Source organism: Macaca thibetana, chromosome 3 (genome assembly GCF_024542745.1).
Source record: "Macaca thibetana thibetana isolate TM-01 chromosome 3, ASM2454274v1, whole genome shotgun sequence".
Taxonomy (NCBI): Eukaryota; Metazoa; Chordata; class Mammalia; order Primates; family Cercopithecidae; genus Macaca; species Macaca thibetana.
In genome coordinates, this window is record NC_065580.1 from 8787933 (window position 1) to 8813334 (window position 25402).

General features: G+C 39.9%; 2 protein-coding genes across 3 annotated transcripts in view; one reads left to right on the forward strand and one right to left on the reverse strand.

Moving 5' to 3' along the window:
- The window catches only part of RARRES2 (retinoic acid receptor responder 2), a 647965-nt gene that overhangs the window by 369477 nt on the left and 253086 nt on the right, over window positions 1-25402 (forward strand). The window lies entirely within an intron of this gene.
- GIMAP4 (GTPase, IMAP family member 4) lies at window positions 1593-9430 on the reverse strand. 2 transcript variants are annotated; one of them, XM_050785910.1, is made up of 3 exons: window positions 9350-9430; window positions 6234-6305; window positions 1593-3415 (listed from the first exon to the last, which is right to left on the reverse strand). In XM_050785910.1, exons 2-3 carry the CDS (start codon window positions 6289-6291, stop codon window positions 2484-2486), a joined length of 990 nt encoding a protein of 329 aa, XP_050641867.1. In that variant the 5' UTR covers window positions 6292-6305; window positions 9350-9430; the 3' UTR covers window positions 1593-2483. The 2 variants fall into 2 exon arrangements, with proteins under 2 accessions (XP_050641867.1, XP_050641866.1); XM_050785909.1 differs by lacking the exon at window positions 9350-9430 and adding an exon at window positions 8765-8920.

Genomic DNA, 25402 nt, shown 5'->3' on the forward strand with positions numbered 1-25402 from the left:
GTTATACCTGATGTAAATGACGAGTTGATGGGTGCTGACGAGTTGATGGGTGCAGCACGCCTACATGGCACAAGTATACATATGTAACAAACCTGCACGTTATCCACATGTACCCTAGAACTTAAAGTATAATTAAAAAAAAAAAAAAAAAAGACGAGGAAAAGCAGAGCAATGATACTGCTGTAACCCAGAACCTTACTTGTTTAATTGGGAAACACTGGAGGCATTGCCAAGAATAAGGCAAGTATGTTTGTTATCTCCACTACTGCTCAACATTATAATGGAGTTATTGGCCAATGCAATCAAACAAAAGAAACCAATTAGGTGAACAAGAATAAGTAAAGAAAGGCAAAATATGGAACATCCATATGATAAAATATTACTCAGAAAAAAAAAGAACAGGCAACTCAGATGATTCTCGAAAGCATTATGCTGTGATGAACGAACCCAATCTCAAAAGGGACTTCTTTTTGTCATCTCTAGATTCTCAGTGTCTGCTCTAGAACCAACCATGAGATATAAGGAGTCAATGAGTGTTAATGAGTGCATGAGTAGGTATGAACTCTCAAAACTCTTGAGAGAAGGAAACATGTCTCACTCTCCTCTTGTATTAATCACAATGCATAGTATTTGGCAAGGACCTCTGTCTGCCTTCTCTCCTGGGAGGCAAAGAGGCAACACTCTTCTTACAGTTTTTCACTGGGGCTTCTCATTTGCTCGCTGCTTCTTAAGTCAAAACCTTTTTCTTTGCCTCATCTGCAGCATTAACCTGAATTCAAGGGTAAGGATAATTGCGTGTGTGTTACACTGAAAATAACCACTGCAGTTAAAGACTTTTTCCTATTAAACCTGAATGTGTACTTTCTCTTGGGAGGTATGTGTGACTTTTTGTTCAAATATTTGCTTACAGACGGTTGTAATACAATAAGTGAGAGACAAAAGCTGTCTTACTCTGAGTGATTATTTCTAAAGGAATCACACATTTCATTGTGTAGTACTTTTCTTATCTTTGAGCCTTTGCTAACTTTTATTAAATGTACAGTCTAAACTTATTTGTGCTTTGGGGAAATAAGGAAGAAATGTATATCCTATTTTGGACAAAATGATTTAGGGCATGGAGAAGCCAATTTCAAGATGGAGGAACATGGAAAGTTGGCATAAGTCACATGTGACCTCTAGGACATACTGGTAGAACATGAAAACATGCTTTTGGAATTTCTAGAAATTATTAGGTGAGGAGAGCCCAGTAGAAAAGTAGAAAAGGAATAGGAACTCCAACTATTGCTATCTCTATATTAAAGGGAATTTTTGCATCGACAAAACTACACAAGTCTCAGAAACCTTGGTTACACATAATTTCCATCAGCACACAATGAAAATCCAAGGAAATTGTAGTCTTTGGCTGATAAATGGGTTGAGATTGTGGCTCAAATCTTCTAGGGAAAGGGGGAAGGGGAGATGTCATGAGGGTAGACAAAGTCTAGCTCCAAAATCATCTTGAACTTTTACCATAAAGCAAAATTCATCCCTGTATTATTAGAAGTAGCGGCAGTATTTTCCAAGACAAAACAGGTTCCAATTCTGCACAAATATGAGATAATTGAAAAGTTTTATTATAAACACAATAAGCAAAAAGTTCAATGCAGTGGAGGCAGAAGTGGGATAACCTGCCAAACAATTAGTATTCAAAGTGTTGAGTGAGGGAGGTGAGGTTCAATTATCTTTCTCAAGAAAAGGAGAGAACCGGGTATTCATCAAATTGGTTAAATTGAGGTTGGTCAAAGAGTTTCTACAGATACACCTGAATATACTAAACATTGCTGTATTATCTGTTGAATTGCTGTCTTTCACTCTTTCAGCATTTGGGGATCATTATTTAGTTGAATTCGTAAAGATCGATTTTCCAGACACATCTCTGTTCTTTAATGAGCAAATGATAAGAAACAATTTGACTCCTTATATGACAATGGAATTAAATAAATTGACACTCATCTAGAAATAATTCTACAATCATCTCCGTCTCTAAGATTACCTACTGCAAACAAATAATTGGTCTTTCTTTCTAACAAACCACATGGGTAAGATGATCACTGTGACTCTGAACGCAAGAGTAAGTGAGCGGAAGCTACAAAGGGAGATTATCTGGTAATATAGAAAGAATCTAGAAGAAAATATTTTATTAGAGGTAACATGATATAGCTTGGAGCCATCTTCTTTGGTCTCTTGCATACATTTTCTCTGCGTGACTAAGGAAGAATTCACAAGGTAGTAAGCACCAATACTTTCTGCTTTGGAGTTTCACAAATTGAAAATTTGTCCCTCTCTTGTTAAGTCAATCAAATATCTACTAATGGCCAATGGTGGTCCTTAGTTATGAGCACCTGAGAGACAGAAACTAGAGCACTCTGACTATGCTAAATGAGTAAGTATGGGGCAAGGTTGCTAGAGAATATACAGAAAATACAAAGAGATTTTCATTAAGTTTAGTCTTCCGCGAACAGCTGTAAGAAAATAGAGGAAGCAATCTCTAATGCTCTCATGATAAATTCAAGTATCCTATCCTGACTCTCCACTTCCATTCTTGCCCCTTGCTGCCTTACAGCACAGAGAGCCTCCTGTTCTGCTAGTTTTTTCTCCATTTGTGCCTTTCTCTTTTCCTGCTCCAGCTTATCTTCCAGCTTTCTGATTTTCTCTTCATACTCCTCTCTTATCCGTGCTTTCTCTCTCTCCAGCTCCACTCTATAGTGTTCTTGTATTGCTTGTGTTTGCTTCTGGATCTCCTCCTCGGCCCTTTGGTACATCCTATTAGTGTAGCAGCCTCCCTTGTTCTCCCTCACCACGCGCTGGATCAGGGCCAGCAACTGTGCCCTCTGGGCCTCCTGCTCAGCGCCTGTTGCCCTGTTGTTGAATGCACAGTAGCGGTCACCAAAAATGTCCATCAACTCTTGAACGTCTCTTGGAGCTTCCCCTAAGTAGTCATGCAAATTGGTGCCATCTAAGTCATCTTTCCGGGTGAATACGAGAATCATGAATCTTCTAGCCCTCTCTCCAAACATGTTCAGGATCTTCTGTGTGGCCTTGTGCTCTTCCTTAGTGTAACGGCCCAATGGGACCACCAGAAGCAGAGCGTGAGGCCCTGGGGAGGTCAGGAGAATGCAGCGAGCAATCTCCTTGGATGTTTCAGCATTGTGCACCTCTGTGTCGAAAATGCCTGGTGTGTCAACCACGACAAGTTCTGTTTCCTTCCATGAGCTGCTGCGTTTCTCACACTTCTTGGTAATGGATTTTGCTGCAATGCCAGAATGAAACACTTTCTGGTCAAGGATGCTGTTTCCTGTTGCACTTTTTCCTGCTCCGGTTTTACCCACTAACACAATTCTCAATTGGGAATCTCTGGGCTCTTGCCTTCCAGGCCCTGGGATATCAAGAAAAAAAACAAAAAAACAAAAAAAAGCCATGCTGTTAGAATCTACCTCTAATAGATTCCCCTGCAGGGTCCTCACCCCCAGTGCCCTTCTCTGTTACTGGCTGTGGGGGCTTCTTCTGATGTTACTGCCAATAATAGCTGTTTTGTTTCTTTATTTTTTCTTTTTTTTCTTTTTGAGACAGAGTTTCACTCTTGTTGCCCAGGCTGAAGTGCAGTGGCATGATCTTAGCTCACTGCAACCTCTGCCTCCTGGGTTCAAGTGATTCTCCTGCCTCGGCCTCCCAAGTAGCTGGGATTACAGGCATGCACCACTACACCCAGATAATTTTTGTATTTTTAGTAGAGATGGGGTTTCGTCATGTTGCTCAGGCTGGTCTCAAACTGCTGACCTCAGGTGATCCACCCGCCTCAGCCTCCCAAAGTGCTGGGATTACAGGCATGAGCCACTGTGCCTGGCCAGCTATTCGTTTCTAATGAGGTAGTGCAGGGAGTAACCCAACATTTGACTTTAGGGTATCTGTAGTGGAGATTTATTTTCCCAATTTATATTCAAAATGAAACATTTCTTCTTCCCCTTAAGAAGCCAGGGAAGTGGGTTATACAACCTGTCATTATTCTTAAAACACAGTTTCCCACATTTGATAACCAGAATCCCGGGATGAAAGAAACATATTTCCGAAAGTGATACGACTGAGAACACGGGATACAGGAAGGCTAAGATTATCTAAGGAAAGATGTGGGCTGGTGTTCACATTTTTATTTAGTTAGCATCACAGTGGAAGGCTTTGTCCTAAGGATATCCTGAGAGCATTGGTTGGCCATAGGGAAGGAAGTAGGAGAATCATGGGAGGCAAAATGACAAAGCACCAAAGGCCAGCTCCAACACTGCAACAGTTAGTCAGTGTTGACAGCATATGGGTGACAATCCATGGAGGAGATTGTAAATGTAGCCACAATCTATTCCCATCCCTGGATGCATGCCTCTGGGGTGCAGATTTGCAATTCCTCCCATCAAGATGCTATCTGTCTCTTCAACTGTTGGATCTGGGTGGGCCTTATGACTTGCTCTGGACAGTAGGACAGTAGAAAGCCTAGTGCAAGCAGAGACCCCAAAAGTGCTTATGCACTGTGGCTTGCCTTTTCTTTTTGCTCTTCCTGCAACTGCCTTATAAGGAAGCCTGGACTAGCCTTCTTGATGATGACAACAAAGCCAAGTTATCCCTGTTACCCTTGCTGTCTGAGAGCCTGCTAACTACCAGACATGTCCACAAGGCTATCCAAGACCATTCAGGCACTAGCTCACCCCAGATGCATGAGCAAGAGCCAAGCTGACACAGACCCAAGAATGGCACAGTGAATCCACAGAATTAAGAACCAACTAAATGGCTGATGTTTTAAGCTATGAAACTTTGGGATAGTTTATTAAACCAGCAAAATTTCAACTGATATAGTCAATTTCTATGGATAAGGAAGAAAATGGAGGGTCATGTGATACACCGAATGAGCCAGCCAGTTTAATTTGTTGGTTATAGTGAGACCACCAGGAGCTGGGAAATTAGGGACCAGGGTGAGGGATCAATTACTCCCGCATTCCTCATTCCCAATCCTCCTCCAGGCTGAAGAAAGGGGCATAAAACAATCAGAGAGGCTACAACCAGCTATTCTGGTATGTCCATGATGTAGGAAGCAAGAGGTAAGAAACTGTACCAAGCCCTGGGTCAATCAGAGGATATTTAATCTCTCTTCTGCTTAGCTGCTACAGCCACACCATGGGCAGAAAGTGCAGAGGGTCAAGAGAGATGAAAGAGCAGGTCAATAATGGTTGAACTAGTTTACAATCCCACCAACAGTGTAAAAGTGTTCTTATTTCTCCACATCCTCTCCAGCACCTGTTGTTTCCTGACTTTTTAATGATCGCCATTCTAACTGGTGTGAGATGGTATCTCATTGTGGTTTTGATTTGCATTTCTCTGATGGCCAGTGAAGATGAGCATTTTTTCATGTGTCTGTTGGCTGTATGAATGTCTTCTTTTGAGAAATGTCTGTTCATATATGGCGATTCCTCAAGGATCTAGAACTAGATGTACCATATGACCCAGCCATCCCATTACTGGGTATATACCCAAAGGACTATAAATTATGCTGCTATAAAGACACATGCACACGTATGTTTATTGCAGCACTATTCACAATAGCAAAGACTTGGAATCAACCCAAATGTCCATCAGTGACAGACTGGATTAAGAAAATGTGGCACATATACACCATGGAATACTATGCAGCCATAAAAAAGGATGAGTTTGTGTCCTTTGTAGGGACATGGATGCAGCTGGAAACCATCATTCTTCGCAAACTATCACAAGAACAGAAAACCAAACACCGCATGTTCTCACTCATAGGTGGGAACTGAACAATGAGATCACTTGGACTCAGGAAGGGGAACATCACACACCAGGGCCTATCATGGGGAGGGGGGAGGGGGGAGGGATTGCATTGGGAGTTATACCTGATGTAAATGACGAGTTGATGGGTGCAGCACACCAACATGGCACAAGTATACATATGTAACAAACCTGCACGTTATGCACATGTACCCTACAACTTAAAGTATAATAATAATAAATAAATTTAAAAAAAAAAAAAAAAAAAAAAGAAAGAGCAGGTCAAATGAAGAGAAAATGAGAAAGGAGGTCGGAAATATTTTTCTCCTGCTCAAATGGGGACTGGGTGGCATGGCAGGAGAAACCCCACTCCTATTCCCCCCACATCCTTCACCCCCACTGGGGAGCACTGAATGCCCTCTCACCATAACTGGCCCCTGGTGTGCTGGGGTTGAAGCTCACACTGCCGAATTGGGCTGCCATTGTCGCTTGAACTCCTGTAAATCGAGAAACATAACCAGGTCATTTTAGGGAAATGGAAGCAACTAGAATCCCTGACTGCCTGTAGTCAACAACTTTCTTTTTGCCATGAGCTTGCCACATTGATTTCTCCTGCTCCATTTCCCAAAAGTCTCCTCAACCCTCTCTTTTTAAGTTTCATTTTCAGATTGTTCCTTTTTCTTTACACAAACACAGATGCTTCCAGTGCTTCCTCAGCACTGGTTCTGGCCCCTTCCCCCCTCTACCTAGAGATTCATGGCTTGGATGCCTTTATATGAGGTCTGTAGCCTACAACCTCCTCAGAGTTCCAAATTTTATATCTCACTCAGCTTATAAAAGTTTCAAATTTTGCATCTCACTCCATTTGGCTATTTCATGGGCATCTCAAACAGAACCTGGCCCAAATTAAGCCCTGACCTCCACATCCTGTCTGCCTCCCTGGCTCTCCCGTCAGCAGATGGCACCACCATCTAGCCCCATGGCTCCTGCAGAACCTTGGGGTCATCCACAACTCTTTTATCCTCTCTCTCTCATTAGCCCATCACCAAATCCTATTGATTTTACTTCCAAAAAACTCGAAATCTCCCATTTCTCTCCATCTTTGTGCTAATACAACCCACTGTCAATTGTATGCAACTTAACAGGCTTTTAATTGATCGTCTTCCCTTAAATCCCTTTTCTACTCTACCACCAGATATTATTTTAAAACTAAAATTTGACATTTTTTCTTGTTTAAATTTCCTAGTGGCTTCCTATTGGTTTCAAAAATAACTTAAGTCCTCAAAAATAACTTAAGCCCTGTGTGATCAGCTGTCTCCTCTCTCCAATGTGTGAGCCACACTACCCTCAATGTCCTGGAAATCTTCTAGGTTCCTTCCACCTTCAAGGCCTTTGCACTATCATTCTCTCTCTCTGGAGCACTCACCCTCCAACGTAGTGCTCAGCTTGTTCCTGCTCAACCCGCAGGCCTTGGCTCTATAGAGAGTCTTCCCCAACACCACTGTCTACCAGCAACACCCTCTGGTATGATCCACTGCACCCCAGGGGGTTCTTACAGAATATGTATTACTTTAGGAAGTTAATTTTTTGATTTTTTTTTAAACTGTCTTCTCTTATACTATAAGCTTTGTGATGGGAAGACTACATATGTGTTGTATTTCTCATTATTCCCTGGGGACAAGCACAATAATGGGCAAAGAATGGTTCTCAATCATTATTTGTTAAATAAATAAATGGATAATCTCCCTGCTTCTTGCCTCTGATTCATCACTATGTCCAGCCCACATCTGATCTGTGAAAATGACAATCCTTTCCTTTATTAATTAATATGTAGTGTTATAGAAACATGGCATTAATTTTAAATGTTTCATTTCATTGCTACCTACAAACATTTTGCAATGGAGAAAGATATTTGAAGAACTCTTATTGGAGCAGATTTTGACCAAAACAGGCAGAAAATGGTAGTTGTTAAAGACAGAGTCACCTCATAGGAAGTCAACAAATATGAAACACAGTGAAAAGCCAGACATTTCTTTTGAAAGAATGACTATTTCTTTATCCTTCCAGAACGGGGTATAGGAAAGAGCTTCTTGTAAACAAAGAAGATAAATCAAAGAATTTTTAAAAATCAACTTTAGTGGCTGGTTTTAGGAGAGAGGATAGGACACCAGCAACAAGAAAACAATACTGTGACATTCTGGATTTTTGTGACATTCTCTGGGTGTTTCTTCAAATCATCCTTCTAGTACGTGGGCTCTTTAATGTGCTCTGCTGTTCCTAACTCAGAGGCAAAGCCAGGAGACTGTGCTTCTGTAGATGCTGACCTTAGGTGGCTGAGTTCTCTCTCTGCCTAAGGAAAAAGCACCCATCAGAACCCAGCTTCTCCTGAACTGCAGAGAGTCACACCAGGTGGCATCTCCCTCCTCCTACCGCTAAAGGGGAGCTCAACGCCCAGTAAACCCAGGACTGTCCCTGAGGAGGCAGTTTCCCTAACGGGCATCTCTGAGCATACAGTTAAGCCTGTAACAAGACCTCCGACTGTAGAGCCTCCAATCCTGACCTCGGTGCAGTCTTTGTGGGGCCACATACGGAGCTGTGCGCCTTACACATCCCAATGTTCTTCTTCCCACCAGCTCCCCTAGAGCTAATTCTGTTCGCTCACCTAACTTTATCCCTGGAAGAATCAAAGTTTCTATATACATTCCACAACCAGTGAAAGGAAACATTTATTTGTAAAACAAGTATCCTCTGAGCAGCAACCCCTGAAAGAGGCATTAATTTGTAGGGCTCAGCCTTCAAAACAGATTACAACCTAAAATTAGCAAAGACAGGAAACAGGAACCAATAAGAATACAGTCTGAAAACGTGTTTACCAGACGATTTAAGATACAGGTCCCTCCTCACCAAAATCGCACATTTGTCCCGACCCCCACCACACACACCCCTGTTCCCTTACCTGGAAAATCAGGGTCCTGCACCCCTCTCTGATTTTGCACACAATACTAAGCCAGGATGTTGAGAAAGAGGAAAAGAGAGGAAGTAAGGGGAGGAGCTGTCCAGATTTACTTGTGCAAGGGACCTGCCCACCTGATCATCCAGCAGCACTAATAGAACTTTCTACAGGGAGGGGATTGTTCTGTGCTGTCCACAGCGGTGACCCTTAGCCCCATGTGACTACTGAGCACTTGAAATGTGATGAGTGTGATTGCAGTTCTGAATTTTAAATTTTATTTTGTTTCAATTTATTTAAAGTTAAACAGCTACTCCATTGTCAGAATTCTAAAAGGCAAAGTCAGGCAGAAAAACTTGCACCAGGCATTTTCTCCAGAAAGAAAGAAGGAATATTCAGTTTGGTATGCCTGGTGGCTACCATATTGAACCTTGCAAAGGCTCTGAAGTGAGACGAAAAACATGAGTCATGCTGTGACATTCTGGAAGAAACTGCTAGGCCAAAACCAGAGAGTCACCAGTTATTCTGAAAGACCCCTGAGCCCCTGAACCCCTGCTCAGCACAACAGGCTTCCCAGCTGAGTCCCCATACCTCTTTCTCCCAGTGCTTCAGCTATGTCCTCTGAGTCCACAATGTGTCCTGTATTTCCAGGGTATGTCCACGAGTCATGTGCTAGAAGCAAAAGAGAGTAAATGACCTTCATTGGACTGACTAGGATGGGCCCAAATTTGCCTCCTGAGATGGTCCTGGAACCATTGAAATAGTCTAAACACTGACGTCTGACACTACTTACCACTAAAATGGAAACTTTGAGAATATTGTAATGGGGTCCCAGCTCACCGTTATAACCAATTATTTTTCCATTATAGAAGGGGTCTCAATTTACTATTATACTCCACAGCTGAGACCTTATTTAGAATTGCACAGCACTTCAGTAATCATAAAATTGCTAATAATTCTAAAGAGAACTGTAAGAGACAAGATATATATTTCTTTGAGGATAGAATGTGGTTGGCCTTGGGTATACAAGCACAGGATGGCTACCCTAAAACACAGGACAGGGCAATGGAATATATTTTGTACCAACAGTAAGAATAATTGTACAACACTGTCCTCAGTGCCAAGTATTACAATTACCACCTCAAGGAACTGGTGTTACCCCTAGAGGGTTGGCACCTAACAAAATCTGACAAACTGATGTTACCCACATTCCTACATTTGGTAAACTTTCTTATGTTCAAGTGTTGATACATTTTCAAAATTCATATGGGCTACCCACCAAACTGGTTAAGCTACAGCACATATAAAAAGACATTTGCTTTCTTGTTTTGCTGTTATGGGCATTCCACAGAAACTTAAAACAGACAATGGGCCAGGCTACTGCAGTGAATCTTTACAAACGTTCTTACAACAATGGGGTGCGCGACATAGTACTGATATACCCTATAATTCTCAAGGACAGGCCATTGTTGAACTTGCAAATAGAACTTTAAAAACCCAATTACAGAAACAAAAGGCAAAGAGGGGGAATACTCCGCTCCCCATATGCAGCTACAACTGGCTGTTATTACTTTAAATTTTTTGAACTTGTCCATAGATCAGGTTACAACTGCAGCAGAGCAGCATCTAACAGGGCAAAAAATAAATCCCCATGAAGGAAAACTCGTGTGGTGGAAAGATGTCAGAACAAAGACCTGGGAAGAGGAGAGAATCATCACATGGGGTAGAGGGTTTGCTTGTATTTCACCAGGAGAAAATCAGCTTCCTGTGTGGGTGCCTACAAGACATCTTAAGCTGTGCCGTGAGTCAGAATCCAAGGAAGAGGAGAAGACCTCAGAACTTCTCTGCACCCCCAATTCGCCTGATGGCTCAAATGAAGATATCTGCCAAGCAGAAGGTGACCAGCAAGACTCGCCAGGCAACTCCGCCTACCTGGCGGCAGATCAAGAAATTGACCCAGCTTGCAGAAGAGGACCTGAAGTCTCAGGACAAGCCACAGACCTCCTGCAATCTGTTAGTAGCTATGATGGCAGTAATTATCCTGGTGGTGAGTCTCCCCGTAGCTGAGGCTGATCAAAATTATACTTATTGGGCTTACATTCCATTCCCTCCACTGATTAGACCTGTTACTTGACTGGACTCCCCACTTGAGGTTTATGTTAATGATAGTGTTTGGATGCCTGGAACAACTGATAACCAAGGCCCTACTCATCCAGAGGAGGAAGGTATGTTAATAAATGTGTCCATTGGTTATTGCTTTCCTCCTATATGTCTGGGGCCTGCAGCAGGATGTTTAGATTATGACAAACAAAGCTGGAGGGTTTATGTCCCTGCACATAATGGATCAGAGACCTCTGTTCATATAGTTAGTGTAAGGAGTTTTCAATCTAAAACAAAAGTCGTATCCTCAGGAAATTCCTATCATACAGCTAATAGTCTTACTAATCAATTTAGACCAAGAAAGAAAAAATGCCCAGAACAATTGACAGTATGTTCTAAGGAAGCTGAGGTGCTAACTTGGGAAGACTGCATTGCAAATAGTGCTGTAGTACTGCAAAATAACTCCTATGGAATCATTATTGACTGGACCCCTAAGGGGCAATTTGCAGTAAATTGTGCTGGACAGCACAAGGGATGTCAAGAGTGCAGCTTGCCAATTGAGTATTCTGAAAAAGCGCCTACCCAAAAGTATAGAATAGAAGCCGACTTTCCTATCTTCTGGGAAGGCAGTGATATGGCTCCTCCACTCCCTAAAATGATTGATCCAAGAGTAGGCTCGGAACAACCAGAACCGTAGAAATTAATGATGGTTCAAACCCCAACACGGATTCAAAAAGGAAAATATAAAACAGAAACCCATAGTAAAAAACTTCTATTTGTTGTAGCTTTGACCTCTAATCAGATGCCCCATTACAGGGTTGTGTTAAACCTCTTATGTTGGCAGTAGGACAAATCAATATTTTACCTGATTTTCAAACTATATCATGTCTTGGCTGTCATTTTTTCACTTGCATTGATTCTACATTTGATAAGAATAATAGTATCTAGCTTGTCAGAGTCCGAGAGGGAGTTTGGATACCTGTTTCCCTTAATAGACCTTAAGAAGCTTCCCCTTCCATTTGTATTGTCACTGAAATACTAAGGAGAATGCTTACTTGAACAAGAAGATTTATTTTCACTCGTATTGCAGTCATTATGGGTATTATAGCTGTAATAGCCACAGCAGCATCCACAGGTGTTGCTTTACATTATTCTGTTCAAACTGCTGATTATGTTAACCAGTGGCGAACAAATTCTTCCAAGCTTTGGAATACCCAGAAACAAATTGATCAAAAATTAGCTAATCAGATTAACGATCTCCATCAAACAGTACCGTGAATAGGGGATTGAATTATGAACTTGGAACACAGAATACAAATATAGTGTGATTGGAATACTTCTGATTTTTGTATTACTCCTCAATCTTATAATGCCTCTGTGCATCATTGGGAAAAGGTTAAATGCCATCTAGAAGGAAGAGAGGAAAATCTAACATTGGATATAATAAAATTAAAGGAACAAGTTTTTGAGGCCACTTAACTCTCTTATCTGGTGCTGATGCCCTTAATGGAGCTGTTGATGGGCTCTCTGACCTGAATCCTCTGAAATGGATTAAAACCATTGGAGAATCAACTGCTACAAACTTTGCTTTAATTTGTGTTTGTCTATGCTGTTTATTTTTAGTCTACAGGTGCAAAAGATGCCTCAGGAGAGAAGCCAGACACCACAAGCAAGCCATGATAGCAATGGCAGTTATTAATAAAAAGAAAGGGGGGTAGCAAGTGCTGGTGGAAGCGTTTATGGGGTGCCAGTTTAGCTAGTCACCCCTGTGTAGGACACCTATGGAACACCATAGGGGGCCCCTGAGGAGAAACACCTCCTTAGTGCCATTGTGTCCCCAGGCCAGTGAGCATGGCTGAAAAACTCCCTTGAAGCAGTGCAATGTGACCAGACATGCTGGCTCTTTGTAAAACCAACTCCCACCAGCTGCAGCCCAATAAGTTAAAGATTATCTCAGTAGTTAGACATATGCTTTTAGCTTAAAGGAAATTCACATAACTGCCACTACTGTAGATCTTTCACTACTGAATGACACACATCCCCCTCCTTCACCATTTCACCCTGTACCATCCCCTCCTTAGGTCAAAAGATTGTACTCAATACATTGTCAGGCAGCCAGAGCCCTGGGCCTTTTGCAGCCTTCACTCCAGCAACTGGCCCCCTAGACTTGCTTTAAATCTTAGCTTGTCTTTTCTCATTCCTTTGTAGTCATCAGACTTTGGGTAGCCACGGGTAGTGTTGAGGCTGGACCCCAACAAAAGGGATGATAACAGACTGTAATAATGCAGTTTTGAGGACAGAGATGCAGATGGACATCTCTGAAGAGCATGGAGTGTACAGATATGTGTACCTCATATTAACACTCATTAAAGGTAATTCAGAAAAAAAGGATATTAATTAATATACCCAATTCTGTGCATGTCAGTCAGCCTCTTCTCCCAACCACACCTGTCCTTGCTTAATAGGCTCATCACATGGTGGTAGGGATGGGGACTATGCATGAATGCAGGAATTTTGACTCCCAGTCTCTGAGGCCAAGCAGGCTACAGCCACTGTTAAGTGACCAAACTAATAAGAGCTAAGACCAACACTGAGCCTTTGATCCAACACCATATCCGAGGGAGATCAGTTGGCCAAATGGTGGCGTCTCCCATGTCTATGGTGGAAAGCACAGAACCAATGTGTGATATCAGAGTGGATCTTCCCACTATTGATCCTAATGAGCCATGTGAAATTGTGGCTTCCCTTACCCACAACTTTGGGTTCTGTTGGCCTCAGTTCCCAGGAAAAGAATGCTTCTCTCATGAACACAATGTTTCCCCAACTGTTGGGGGAACCCGCCCCCAATACTTCAATGTAGCTTCTTTCTATTTTCCTTAAGTGTCAGCCAGCTGAGAAATAAAGAGAGGCAGTAAAAAAGAGGAATTTTATAGCTGGGCTGATGTGGGTGACATCACATATTGGTAGGACCGTGATGCCCCCTGAGCCTCAAACCAGCAAGTTTTTATTAAGGGTTTTAAAAAGGGGAGGGGGTGTAAGAACAGGGAATAGATACAAAGATCACATGCTTCAAAGGGCAAAAAGCAGAACTACTAATAAGGGTCTAACAAAGATCACATGCTCTGAGGGAACAGGACAAATGGCAAAAGCAGAACTACTGATAAGGGTCCAACAAAGATCACAGGGCAAAGGGCAAAAGCAGAACTACTAATAAGGGTCTATGTTCAGTGGTGCACGTATTGTCTTGATAAACATCTTAAACAACAGAAAACAGGGTTGGAGAGCAGAGAACTGGTCTGACCACAAATTTACCAGGGCAGAGTTTTTCCCACCCTAATAAGCCTGAGGGTACTGCAGGAAACCAGTGCATATCTTAGTCCTTATCTCAACTGCATAAGACAGACATTCTCAGGGCGGTTGTTTATAGACCTCCCCCCAGGAATGCATTCCTTTTTCAGGGTATTAATATTAATATTCCTTGCTAGGAAAAGGATTTAGCGATATGTCTCCTACTTGCACATCCATTTATAGGCTCTCTGCAAGAAGAAAAATATGGCTTTTTGCCTGACTCTGCAGGCAGTCAGACCTTATGGTTGTCTTCCCTTGTTCCTTAAAAATTGCTGTTATTCTGTTCTTTTGCAAGGTGCACTGATTTCATACTGTTCAAACACACATGTTTTACAATCAATTTGTACAGTTAACACAATTATCACAGTAGTCCTGAGATGACATACATCCTCAGCTTACAAAGATAACAGGATTAAGAGATTAAAGTAAAGACAGGCATAAGAAATTATAAAGGTATTATTTGGGAACTGATAAATGTCCATATTAAAATGAAATCTTCACAATTTATGTTCCTCTGTCGCAGCTCCAGCCAGTCCCTCCGTTCGAGGTCCCTGACTTCCCACAACACCTAACAATATAGAAATGTTCAGATTATGTATTTCTTCTTAAGTGAACTTTGGTAGTTTCAAGAAACTTCTCTATTTCATCAAAGTTGTTGAATTTGTTGGCCTAAAGTTTTCCATGATATTCCCTTATTATCATCTTAATTTATATAGAATCTGTAGTGATGCAATAATTGATATTTTATACTTTCTCCATATTTTTTCTTATACACCTGGATAGAAGTTTGCCAGTTTTATTGATGTTTTTAACAAAACAGTTTTGGGTTTTATTCATTTTTTAAAATATTTTTCTGTGATTTTTAAAATGATTTCCTGTTGATCTTTATTTCTTGTGCTTACTTTGAGTTTAATTTGCTCTTTTTTCTTATTTCTTAATGTGGAAATGGATGTCATTGATATAAAGTTTTTATTTTTTTTTCTATTACAAGCATTTAGGGCTATAAATCTCCCTCTAATATTGCATTAGCAGAATCCCACAAATTTTCATATGCTGTGTTTTTCACTCATTTAAAATGCTTTCTAATTTTCCTTTTAACATAGTTTTTTGCCCACAGATTATTTAGAAAATGTAACTTAGTTTCCAAATATTTGGGGATTTTCCAGATATATTTCTGTTATTGATTTCTAATTTAATTTTGTTATTGTCTGGGATAGGCTTTGTATTATTTTGATGCTTCTACATTCATTGAGACTTTTTTGTTGCCTGGAACATGTTCTATCTTAGTAAATATCTCATGTGCACTTAAAAATAATGGGTATTCTGCGATTGTTGAGTGGAATATCCTATCAATATCAATCAGATTAATTTGGTTGATAGTGTGATCAAGTCTCCTATAAACTAATTTTCTGTCTACTTGTTTGAGAGAGGAGTGTTGAAATCTCTATTATTTTGGATTTGTTTATTTCTTCCTACAGGTCTATCAAATTTGCTACATGTATTTTGAACCTCTGTTATTAGAGGCATAATATTTGAGTATTGTTATGTATTTTTGACTAACTCCTTTCTCATTATGAAATTATGTTCTTTATTCTTAGTAATATTTGCCCTGAAATCAACTTTGTCTGGCAGTAATATAGTCACTTTGGCTGTTTTTATTAGTGTTACGATGATGTTTCTATTTCCATTCCTTTACTTTTAACTTATTTGTGTTTTTATATTAAGAGTGGGTTTCTTTTAGGCAAGATACAGTTAGTGTCTTGGTTTTTTAATCCTACCTGACAATCTGCTTCTAATGGAAATATTTAGATCCTTTGCATGCCATGTGATTATTGACATAGTTGGGTTTAAATCTATCATCTTGCTATTTGTTTTGCCCCATCTGTTGTTTCCTTTTTCCTATATTTCTGCCTTCTTTTGGGATTGAATATGTTTATTATTTCATTGTTATCTTTGTTGTCAGCTTAGTGCCTACAACTCTGTTTTGTTCATATTTTAGTGATTGCTTTGGGATTTATAGGATATCTCTTTAACTTATCATAGTCCCCATCTGAGTCCTAGTAAGCCACTCCATATTCAGCAAAAGAACCTTGTGGTACTGTGTTCCCCTCTAGAACTTTATGTTACATGTCATACATTTGACATTTACATGTTTTATAATGATCAGGCCAGGATCAGGATCACAGTGATCAGGCCAGGAAGTGACACTGACAGACAAGCATGGAGAGCTTGGTTTTAGGAATCCTGGTATAGGGGGCAATACAAGTACAAGCCTATATCTTGAGTGATTTTGACTTCAGGTTCATCAGTAAAATGTTAAATTAGTGACATTTAAGGGTAAATTTGGCACCCTTATTCATCACAGAATAACCAAGCAACCAGGTGACACCATGAGGCACAGGCACTGCGAGATCTAGCAAACCAGACAGCCCCTTCATAGTGGGTCTCCCAAATCCTTCCCTCACTTTGCCACACATTAAAGGAACTCACAGATTTTAAGCCATTCAACGATTAGAATGGTGGGAACAGCATCTTCCAAGTACTACCAGAACCTGGACAGATTATTAAAGAAATTACTGTTCAGTAACACCATACAGCCCTCAAAAGCTTTGCAGTTTAGTTTTTGCCAGTTTCTGTTCTTTTATACATTTATTCCTTCTATTTTACAATTTGACATCTTTTTTTCAACCCTTGTACTCCTTCATATGCGTATACAAATATCTGTACCACTTTATTACAACTTATATGGTAAAGACACCAGAGGATGACTTTTCAGAGCAGAAGTCTGTGGTCTACAAGTGATGTTGGCCCATTTCCCAGAACCATCTTATATTATGAGAATGAGATTGTTGATTATAAATTTACCTATGTACAACAGCACTATCTCTCTGCCTCAGCCAAAACCATTTCCTTCCCCACTTCCTCCACTTTTTGACTTACCCATCACAAATAATTGTGGTCACTTCACAGGATAGAAAAGTTAGAATGCAGGGTCTATATCTGCTATACTATACAATGATTGGTGCTCAGAATGGACTGAAGGTAGAGGTTGGGAAAAGAAGGAATATCCCAGTAAGATCTCAGGATCCTGAACTGTGCTCAGCAGGATATTCCTTGGGCATCTCTCCAAAGTGGTGTTGGACCGAGGGTAAAGGAGAGTTACAGAATATTCCTACAAGCCTCCAACCTGGAGAGGAGGCTACCCAGTTAAGGGTAGCCACAGCTCTATCTTGAGCTGGGTATAATGCCTGATGCGAGTGCTCTGCCTGACTTTGCCTTTTAGAATCCTGACAATGGATTTTTAAAATCCTACACTAATTATTAAAAACTTAGCAGATTCCTTCCTTCTCAAAATTATCAAAATAATTTTTGATTATTGCTTATTTGAACCAATCACAACTTGAAGTTTGCATTAGAATTTCTCTATTTCCAAGTAGTGAATGACTAAAAATGGTTCTGTGTAAACACAAATATGTAAAAGTATATTTCACATTTTCTCTTATTATATTTTATTTCCATTTAGTAAGAGATCAGAGATTTCACAGTCAAGATAGCAAATTGGCCATAAGCTAAGCATTCTGTAAAATAGACTAATGTATATAACATACATTCTGTAAAATAGACTAACACATTCTGTAAAATAGACTAACCACAGACATCCTCACTTTTTGCAAACCCTGTTAAAGTGAGAATAATGATGTTTAAAAGGTTATAAAGCCACAATGTCATAGAGAAAGTGGGAGTATGAGCACCAGTGATAAGAGATTTAACCATATTTCTGTAAGGCAGAGAGAAAGGAGGATGCAGTGGGGCTGCACATTAAAAATGAGCATGAGCCCTGAGAGGCTGGAGCTGAGGTGGCCACAGAGGTTGTCTGGAGTGTCTTGGGAAGGTTCAGGCTTAGAAATGCCAGCTGCAGTGGAGCTATAGGGCTGAAAATGGGGATTGGTTGATGATCTGAACATGAAATAGTTGACCCCACAACACCCTTCCCTTCCCCTGGAACCCAACACTTTCAAAGTATTTCACCCCAGGTACATGATTAGAAGATTCTTCTCTAATGTCCCAGAGAAAATCCTCTGCATTCTGACATTTACAGTTCCCTCAGCATAACGGCTTGCAGCTGCTCTATCACCTCAGGTGAAGCCTGCGGTCCACATCCTCACCTGTTACAGACCTCTCGTCAGCTTTCCTAATAATTTATTCTTAAGCATGAAAAGGCAACCATATAGAGCTGCTGTCTGAGGAAAGCCTACAACATGAAAGAGAGAAGAGAGGACGTTAAAGGGAACAACAGCCCTGAAGGGAACTGTTAATTTAGGAAACCAAAACAAGGAAACCCAAACAAGAAAAATTCAACTTCCTAATTTAAAAGTTTAATTTTAATTAATTTAAAAGTTTTTAAAAATAATATCTAAAAATTAAAGTTTAATTTAATTAAAGATTGTTATCCTTCATGCTGAAATCAACTAAAGGCAATGGAAAAGACTACATACATATTCTTAAAAGCAGAAAAGGAAATAAACCTTCTCAGACATGGAGCTAAGGGAAGGTGAAAACTCAGTGTGGCAAGGGCTGGACAGCAGCTGGCTGTCACTCTCAGGATGTTTTTACTAAACCTGGAGAACTTCAGCTTTGCTTTTCAAAGACTTACTGACATGAAAATGAGAGATACAGAGAAAAGTTCATTCAAAGGAGAGTCTGACAGGGGTATTTCTACCACAAAACCCAAAGAACTACACCTTCAGTGTGGCGTGATCCAGAAGTCAGTGACTTTACAGTTACTGAACCAGATGATAGGTCTAAAAAAAAGTCCAGAATGCAGTCAAAAGAGACAAAAGATGGCTGACAGAAAGAAAACAAGAGAATAGGGTAGAGGAAATCTTATGTGGTAATGGTTGCATTTTTCCTGAATTGATGAAATTCACCAATCAACAAATTCTAGAAATCTAACCCCAAAGAAGAAAATTAAGGAATCATCTTAACACATATCAGTGAAGTTGTAAAACATCAAAACAAAGAATATCTTAAAAGACACCAGAAAGGACAGGTGACCTTTGAAAGAGAGATGATTACAACTATGCTGATGTCTTAATAGTAACAAAGAAAGTCAGAAAACAGTGGAAACATATTTTCATATCCTGAGAGGAAATAACCATGAACCTAAAATTCTATATTGAGGGAAAATTGCTGTTAAAATATAAGGACAAGATAAACACATGTCAGATAACAAAGATTGAGAGTGCTTGGTACTAGCACCACCTCATTAAAGGAATTTCTAGCAAATATGCTTGAGGCAAGAGAAAAGTAAGTCTAGGTAATAAACAACAGGTGAAAAAAAGACTGAGTCTGGACAAACACACACTGTACAAAATAAAAAGGAAAAAATAAGATAATTAAAATACACAACAACAATATATAGCTGAGGTGGACAGTGAGAATGGAATTAAAATATTCTAACATAACTTGTATAAAAAGAGGTTAAAATATACATTACCCTTTAGACTTTGATAAATTAAGAATGTGTATTCCTTTTTCTTTTCTTTTCCTTCTTTCTTTCTTTCTTTCTTTTTTCTAATGGAGTCTCATTCTGTCATCAGCTCAGTGAAACCTCCACCTCTTGGGTTCAAGTGATTCTCCTGCTGGGATGACAGGTGCCCACCATCATGCCCAGCTAGTTTTTGCATTTTTAGTAGAGATGGGGTTGCACCATGTTGGCCAGGTTGGTCTCAAACTCCTGGCCTCAAATGATCCACCCACCTCGGCCACCCAAAGTACTGGGATTACAGCTGTGAACCACCATGCCCAGCCCAGAATGTGTGTTCTAATCATTGAGTAACCACTAAATAATAAGAAAGAGTGTGCATAACTTCCAAAGTAGTAGACAAAAAATAACATACAAAAGTTCAAGTAACCTCAGCATAAGACCAGACAGAAAGGGAAAAAAAGAATATGGAATAATAGGCTGGACAAAGGAAGAACAAAAACATAAGATTTTACATGTGCATCAAATAGATCAGAATTATAATTACTACAAATGTACCAAATCTTTCAGTTACAAAATAAATATTTTTGGAGTGCATAAAAAATCCAAAACTAATTTAAGTTTAGAGAAAAGTTTGAAAGCAGGAGTAGAAGGCAAATATAGCAACTGAAGTAAACAAATGAAAAAAATCAAGCTAACTAGACTTTTCATTCAATATTTACTGAGAGTCTACTATGTGCCAAACACTGTTCTAGGCAACTGAATATGTCAGCGAATAATAACAGATAAGATGACCTTTTCTCTTCTGGGTCATTCAGTATTTGGTGGGGAGACAGAAAATAAAGAAAAAAGGAATAACTTTATAAATTATAAAATATATTAGATGTTTACTTATGTAGTAAAGAAATAACCAAGATAATAACGAAGATCAAGAGTTGGAAAGACAAGTTAAACTTTTAAATAATGTGATCAGAGAATAGGTAGAAAGACCTCTTCATTAAGGTAAAAAAAGATTTCATATTTTCAGGTGCCTTATAAAATTTATAGAGGGAGTAATTGAATTACAAAAGAATATAGCTCTAAAAGAATCTACATTTATGATGCCAGGTTTTAACAAGTATTTCTCGGTCATTGCTAGAGAAGACAGACAAAAAATCAAAATATTGAAGATGTAAGCAACATAATAAATTTGTCCTAATGAACATATATAGAATATTTCATAAAATTTCAGTCACTGGTTTTCAAGTACACAGAGAACATTTATAAATGTTGGTCTTTTGTTTGTCCATAAAGAAATGCTCTAAAAATTTCATAGGATTGAAATAGCATAGGTCATATTTCCTGACCACAATGTTATTAAAAGATTTATAAACAAAATATCATAAGCTTGAGAATTGGAAAACATAGTTTTAAGAACTTGTGGATTAAATAAGGTATGACAGTAGAAATTGGTAACTGTCTAGAACTAACATAATTAAACTTCTGTACATCAAAGCTTATGAGATGCAGGAAAAGAAATATAGATTAATTTTTGCTAAGTTTTATATATTGGAAAAGATGAAGAGCAAGAAAGTTAATCAATAAAAAATACATCTTAAGATAAGCATGATGAAGATGGCCGAATAGGAACAGTTCCAGTCTGCAGCCCCCAGCGTGAATGATGCAGAAGACAGGTGATTTCTGCATTTCCAACTGAGGTACCGGGTTCATCTCATTGGGACTGGTTGGGCAGTGGGTGCAGCCCACAGAGGGCAAACCGAAGCAGAGCAGGACATCGCCTCACCCGAGAAGCACAAGGGGTTGGGGGATTTCCCTTTCCTAGCCAAGGGAAGCTGTGACAGACTGTACCTGGAAAAGTGGGACACTTCTGCCCAAATACTGTGCTTTTCCCATGGTCTTAGCAGCTGGCAGACCAGGAGATTCTCTCCTGTGCCTGATTCAGCAGGTCCCACGACCACAGAGCCTTGCTCACTGCTAGTGCAGCAGTCTGAGATCGACCTGTGAGGCTGCAGCCATGTGGGGGGAGGGGCGTCTGCCATTGCTGAGGCTTGAGTAGGTAAACAAAGTGGCCCAGAAGCTCAAACTGGGAGGAGCCCACCACAGCTCAGCAAGGCATACTGCCTCTATAGACTCCACCTCTGTGGGAAGGGCATAGCTGAACAAAAGACAACAGAAACTTCTGCAGAGTCAAACGTCCCTGTCTGACTGCTCTGAAGAGAGCAGTGGTTCTCTCAGCACAGTGTTTGAGCTCTGAGTATAGACAGACTACCTCCTCAAGTGGGTCCCTGACCCCCATGTAGCCTAACTGGGAGACACTTCCCAGTAGGAGCCAACAGACACCTCATACAGAAGGCTACCCCTCTGGGATGAAGCTTCCAGAGGAAAGATCAGGCAACAATATTTGCTGTTCTGCAGCCTTTGCTAGTGATACCCAGGCAAACAGGGTCTGGAGTGGACCTCCAGCAAACTCCAACAGATCTGCAGCTGAGGGACCTGACTGTTAGAAGGAGAACTAACAAACAGAAAGGAATAGTCCCAACATCAACAAAAAGGACATCTACACCAGAACCTCATCGGTAGGTCACCAACATCAAAGAGCAAAGGTAGATAAAACCACAAAGATGGAGAGATACCAGAGCAGAAAAGCTGAAAATTCTAAAATACCAGAGCAGAAAAGCTGAAAATTCTAAAAACTAGAATGCCTCTTCTCCTCCAAAGGATTGCAACTCATCACCAGCAATGGAACAAGGCTGGATGGAGACTGAATTTGACAAGTTGACAGAAGTAGGTTTCAGAAGGTCAGTAATAACAACCTTCTCTGAGCTAAAGGAGCATGTTCTAACCCACTGAAGGAAGCTAAAAACCATGAAAAAAGGTAAGACAAATGGTTAACTGGAATAAACAGTGTAAAGAAGACCTTAAATGGCCTGATGGAGCTGAAAACCATGGCAGGAGAACTTCGTGATGCATGCACAAGCTTCAATAGCCAATTTGATCAAGTGGAAGAAAGGGTACCAGTGATTGAAGATCAAATTACTGAAATAAAGTGAGAAGACAAGTTTAGAGAAAAAAGAGTAAAAAGAAATGAACAAAGTCTCCAAGAAATATGGGACTATGTGAAAAGACCAGATCGTTTGATTGGTGTACCTGAAAGTGACGGGGAGAATGGAATCAAGTTGGAAAACACTCTAAGAGTATATTATCCAGGAGAACTTCCCCAACCTAGCAAGGTAGGCCAACATTCAAATTCAGGAAATAAGAGAACACCACAAAGATACTCCTTGAGAAGAGCAACTCCAAGACACATAATTGTCAGATTCACTAAGGTTGAAATGAAGGAAAACATGTTAAGGGCAGTCAGAGAGAGAGGTCTGGTTACCACAAAGGGAAGCCCATCAGACTAACAGATCTCTTGGCAGAAACCCTACAAGCCATAAGAGAGTGGGGGCCAATACTCAACATTCTGAAAGAAAATAATTTTCAATATATCCAGTCAAACTAAGCTTCATAAGTGAAGGAGAAATAAAATCCTTTATAGAGAAGCAAAGACTGAGGGATTTTGTCACCACCAAGCCTGCCTTACAAGAGCTCCTGAAGGAAGCACTAAACATGGAAAGGAACAACTGGTACCAGACACTGCAAAAACATGCCAAATTGTAAAGACCATCAATGATGCTAGCAAGAAACTGCATTAACTAATGAGCAAAATAACCAGCTAACATCATAATGAAAGGATCAAATTCACACATAACAATATCAACCTTAAATGTAAATGCGCTAAATGTCCCTGTTAAAAGACACAGGCTGGCAAATTGGATAAAGTGTCAAGACCCATCAATGTGCTGTATTCAGGAGACCGATCTCATGTTTAGACATACGCATAGTCTCAAAATAAAGGGATGGAGGAACATCTACCAAGCAACAGGAAAGCAAAAAAAAAAAAAAAAAAAAAAAAAAAAAAAAAAAAAAAGCAGGGGTTGCAATCCTACTCTCTGATAAAACAGAATTTAAGCCAACAAAGATAAAAAGAGACAAAGAAGGCCATTACATAATGGTGAAGGGATCAAAGCAACAAGAAGAGCTAACTATTCTAAATATGTATACACCCAAAATGGGAGCACCCAGATTCATAAAGCAAGTCTGTAGAGACCTACAAAGAGACTTAGACTCCCACACAATAATAGTGGCAGACTTTAAAACCCCACTGTCAATATTACATAGATCAATGAGACAGAATGTTAACTGGGATGTCCAAGACTGGAACTCAGCTCTGCACCAAGTGGACCTAATAGACATTTACAGAACTCTCCACCCCAAATCAACAGAATATACATTCTTCTCAGCACCACATCACACTTATTCTAAAATTGACCACATAATTGGAAGTAAAGAACTCCTCACCAAATGTAAAAGAATAGAAATCACAACAAATGTCTCTCAGACCACAGTGCAATCAAATTAGAACGCAGCATTAAGAAACTCACTCAAAAACACACAACTACGTGGAAACTGAACAACCTGCTCCTGAATGACTACTGGGTAAATAACAAAATGAAGGCAGAGATAAAGATGCTCATTGAAACCAATGAGAACAAAGACACAACATACCAGAATCTCTGGGACACATTTAAAGCATGTTTAGAGGGAAATTTATAGCACTAAATGCACACAAGACAAAGCAGGAAAGATCTAAAATTGACACCCTAACACCACAATTAAAAGAACTAGAGCAGCAAGAGTAAACAAATTCAAAAGCTAGCAGAAGGCAAGAAATAACTAAGATCACTGCAGAACTGAAGGAGATAGAGACACAAAACACCCTTCAAAAAATCAACAAATCCAGGAGCTGGTCTTTTGAAAAGATCAACAAAATTGATAGACTGCTAGCAAGACTACTAAAGAAAAAAAGAGAGAAGAATCAAATAGATGTAATAAAAAAAGACACAGAGGATATCACCACTGATCCCACACAAATACAAACTATCATCAGAGAATACTATAAACACCTCTATGCAAATAAACTAGAAAATCTAGAAAAAAGGGATAAACTCCTGGACACAAACGCCCTCCCAACACTAAACCAGGAAAAAGTTGAATTGCTGAATAGGCCAATAACAGGCTCTGAAATTGAGGCAATAATTAAGAGCCTACCAACCAAAAGAAGTAGAGGACCAGATGGATTCCCAGCTGAATTCTACCAGAGGTACAAAGAGGAGCTGGTACCATTCCTTCTGAAACTATTCCAATCAACAGAAAAAGAGGGAATCCTCCCTAACTCACTTTATGAGGCCAGCATCATCCTGATACCAAAGCCTGGCAGAGACACAACAAAAAAAAGAGAATTTTAGACCAATATCCCTAATAAACATCAATGCGAAAATCCTCAATAAAATACTGGCACAACTGAATCCAGCAGCACATCAAAAAGCTTACCCACCACAATCAAGTCGGCTTCATCCCTGAGATGCAAGGCTGGTTCAACACACACAAATCAATAAACATAATCCATCACATAAACAGAACCATTGACAAAACCCACATGATTATCTCAATAGATGCAGAAAAGGCCTTTGACAAATTTCAGCAGCCCTTCATGCTAAAACCTCTCAATAAACTAGGTATTGATGAAACATATCTCAAAATAATAAGAGCTACATATGACAAACCCACTGCCAATATCATACTGAATGGACAAAAACTGGAAACATTCC

Coding starts and splice junctions, on each gene's coding strand:
- GIMAP4 (XM_050785910.1), bottom strand. CDS start 6,291: ATGGCAGCCCAATTCGGCAGTGTGAGCTTCAACCCCAGCACACCAGGG. Junction 3,416..6,233: donor CACACCAGGGGCCAGTTATG/GTGAGAGGGCAT, acceptor TTGATATCCCAG/GGCCTGGAAGGCAAGAGCCC.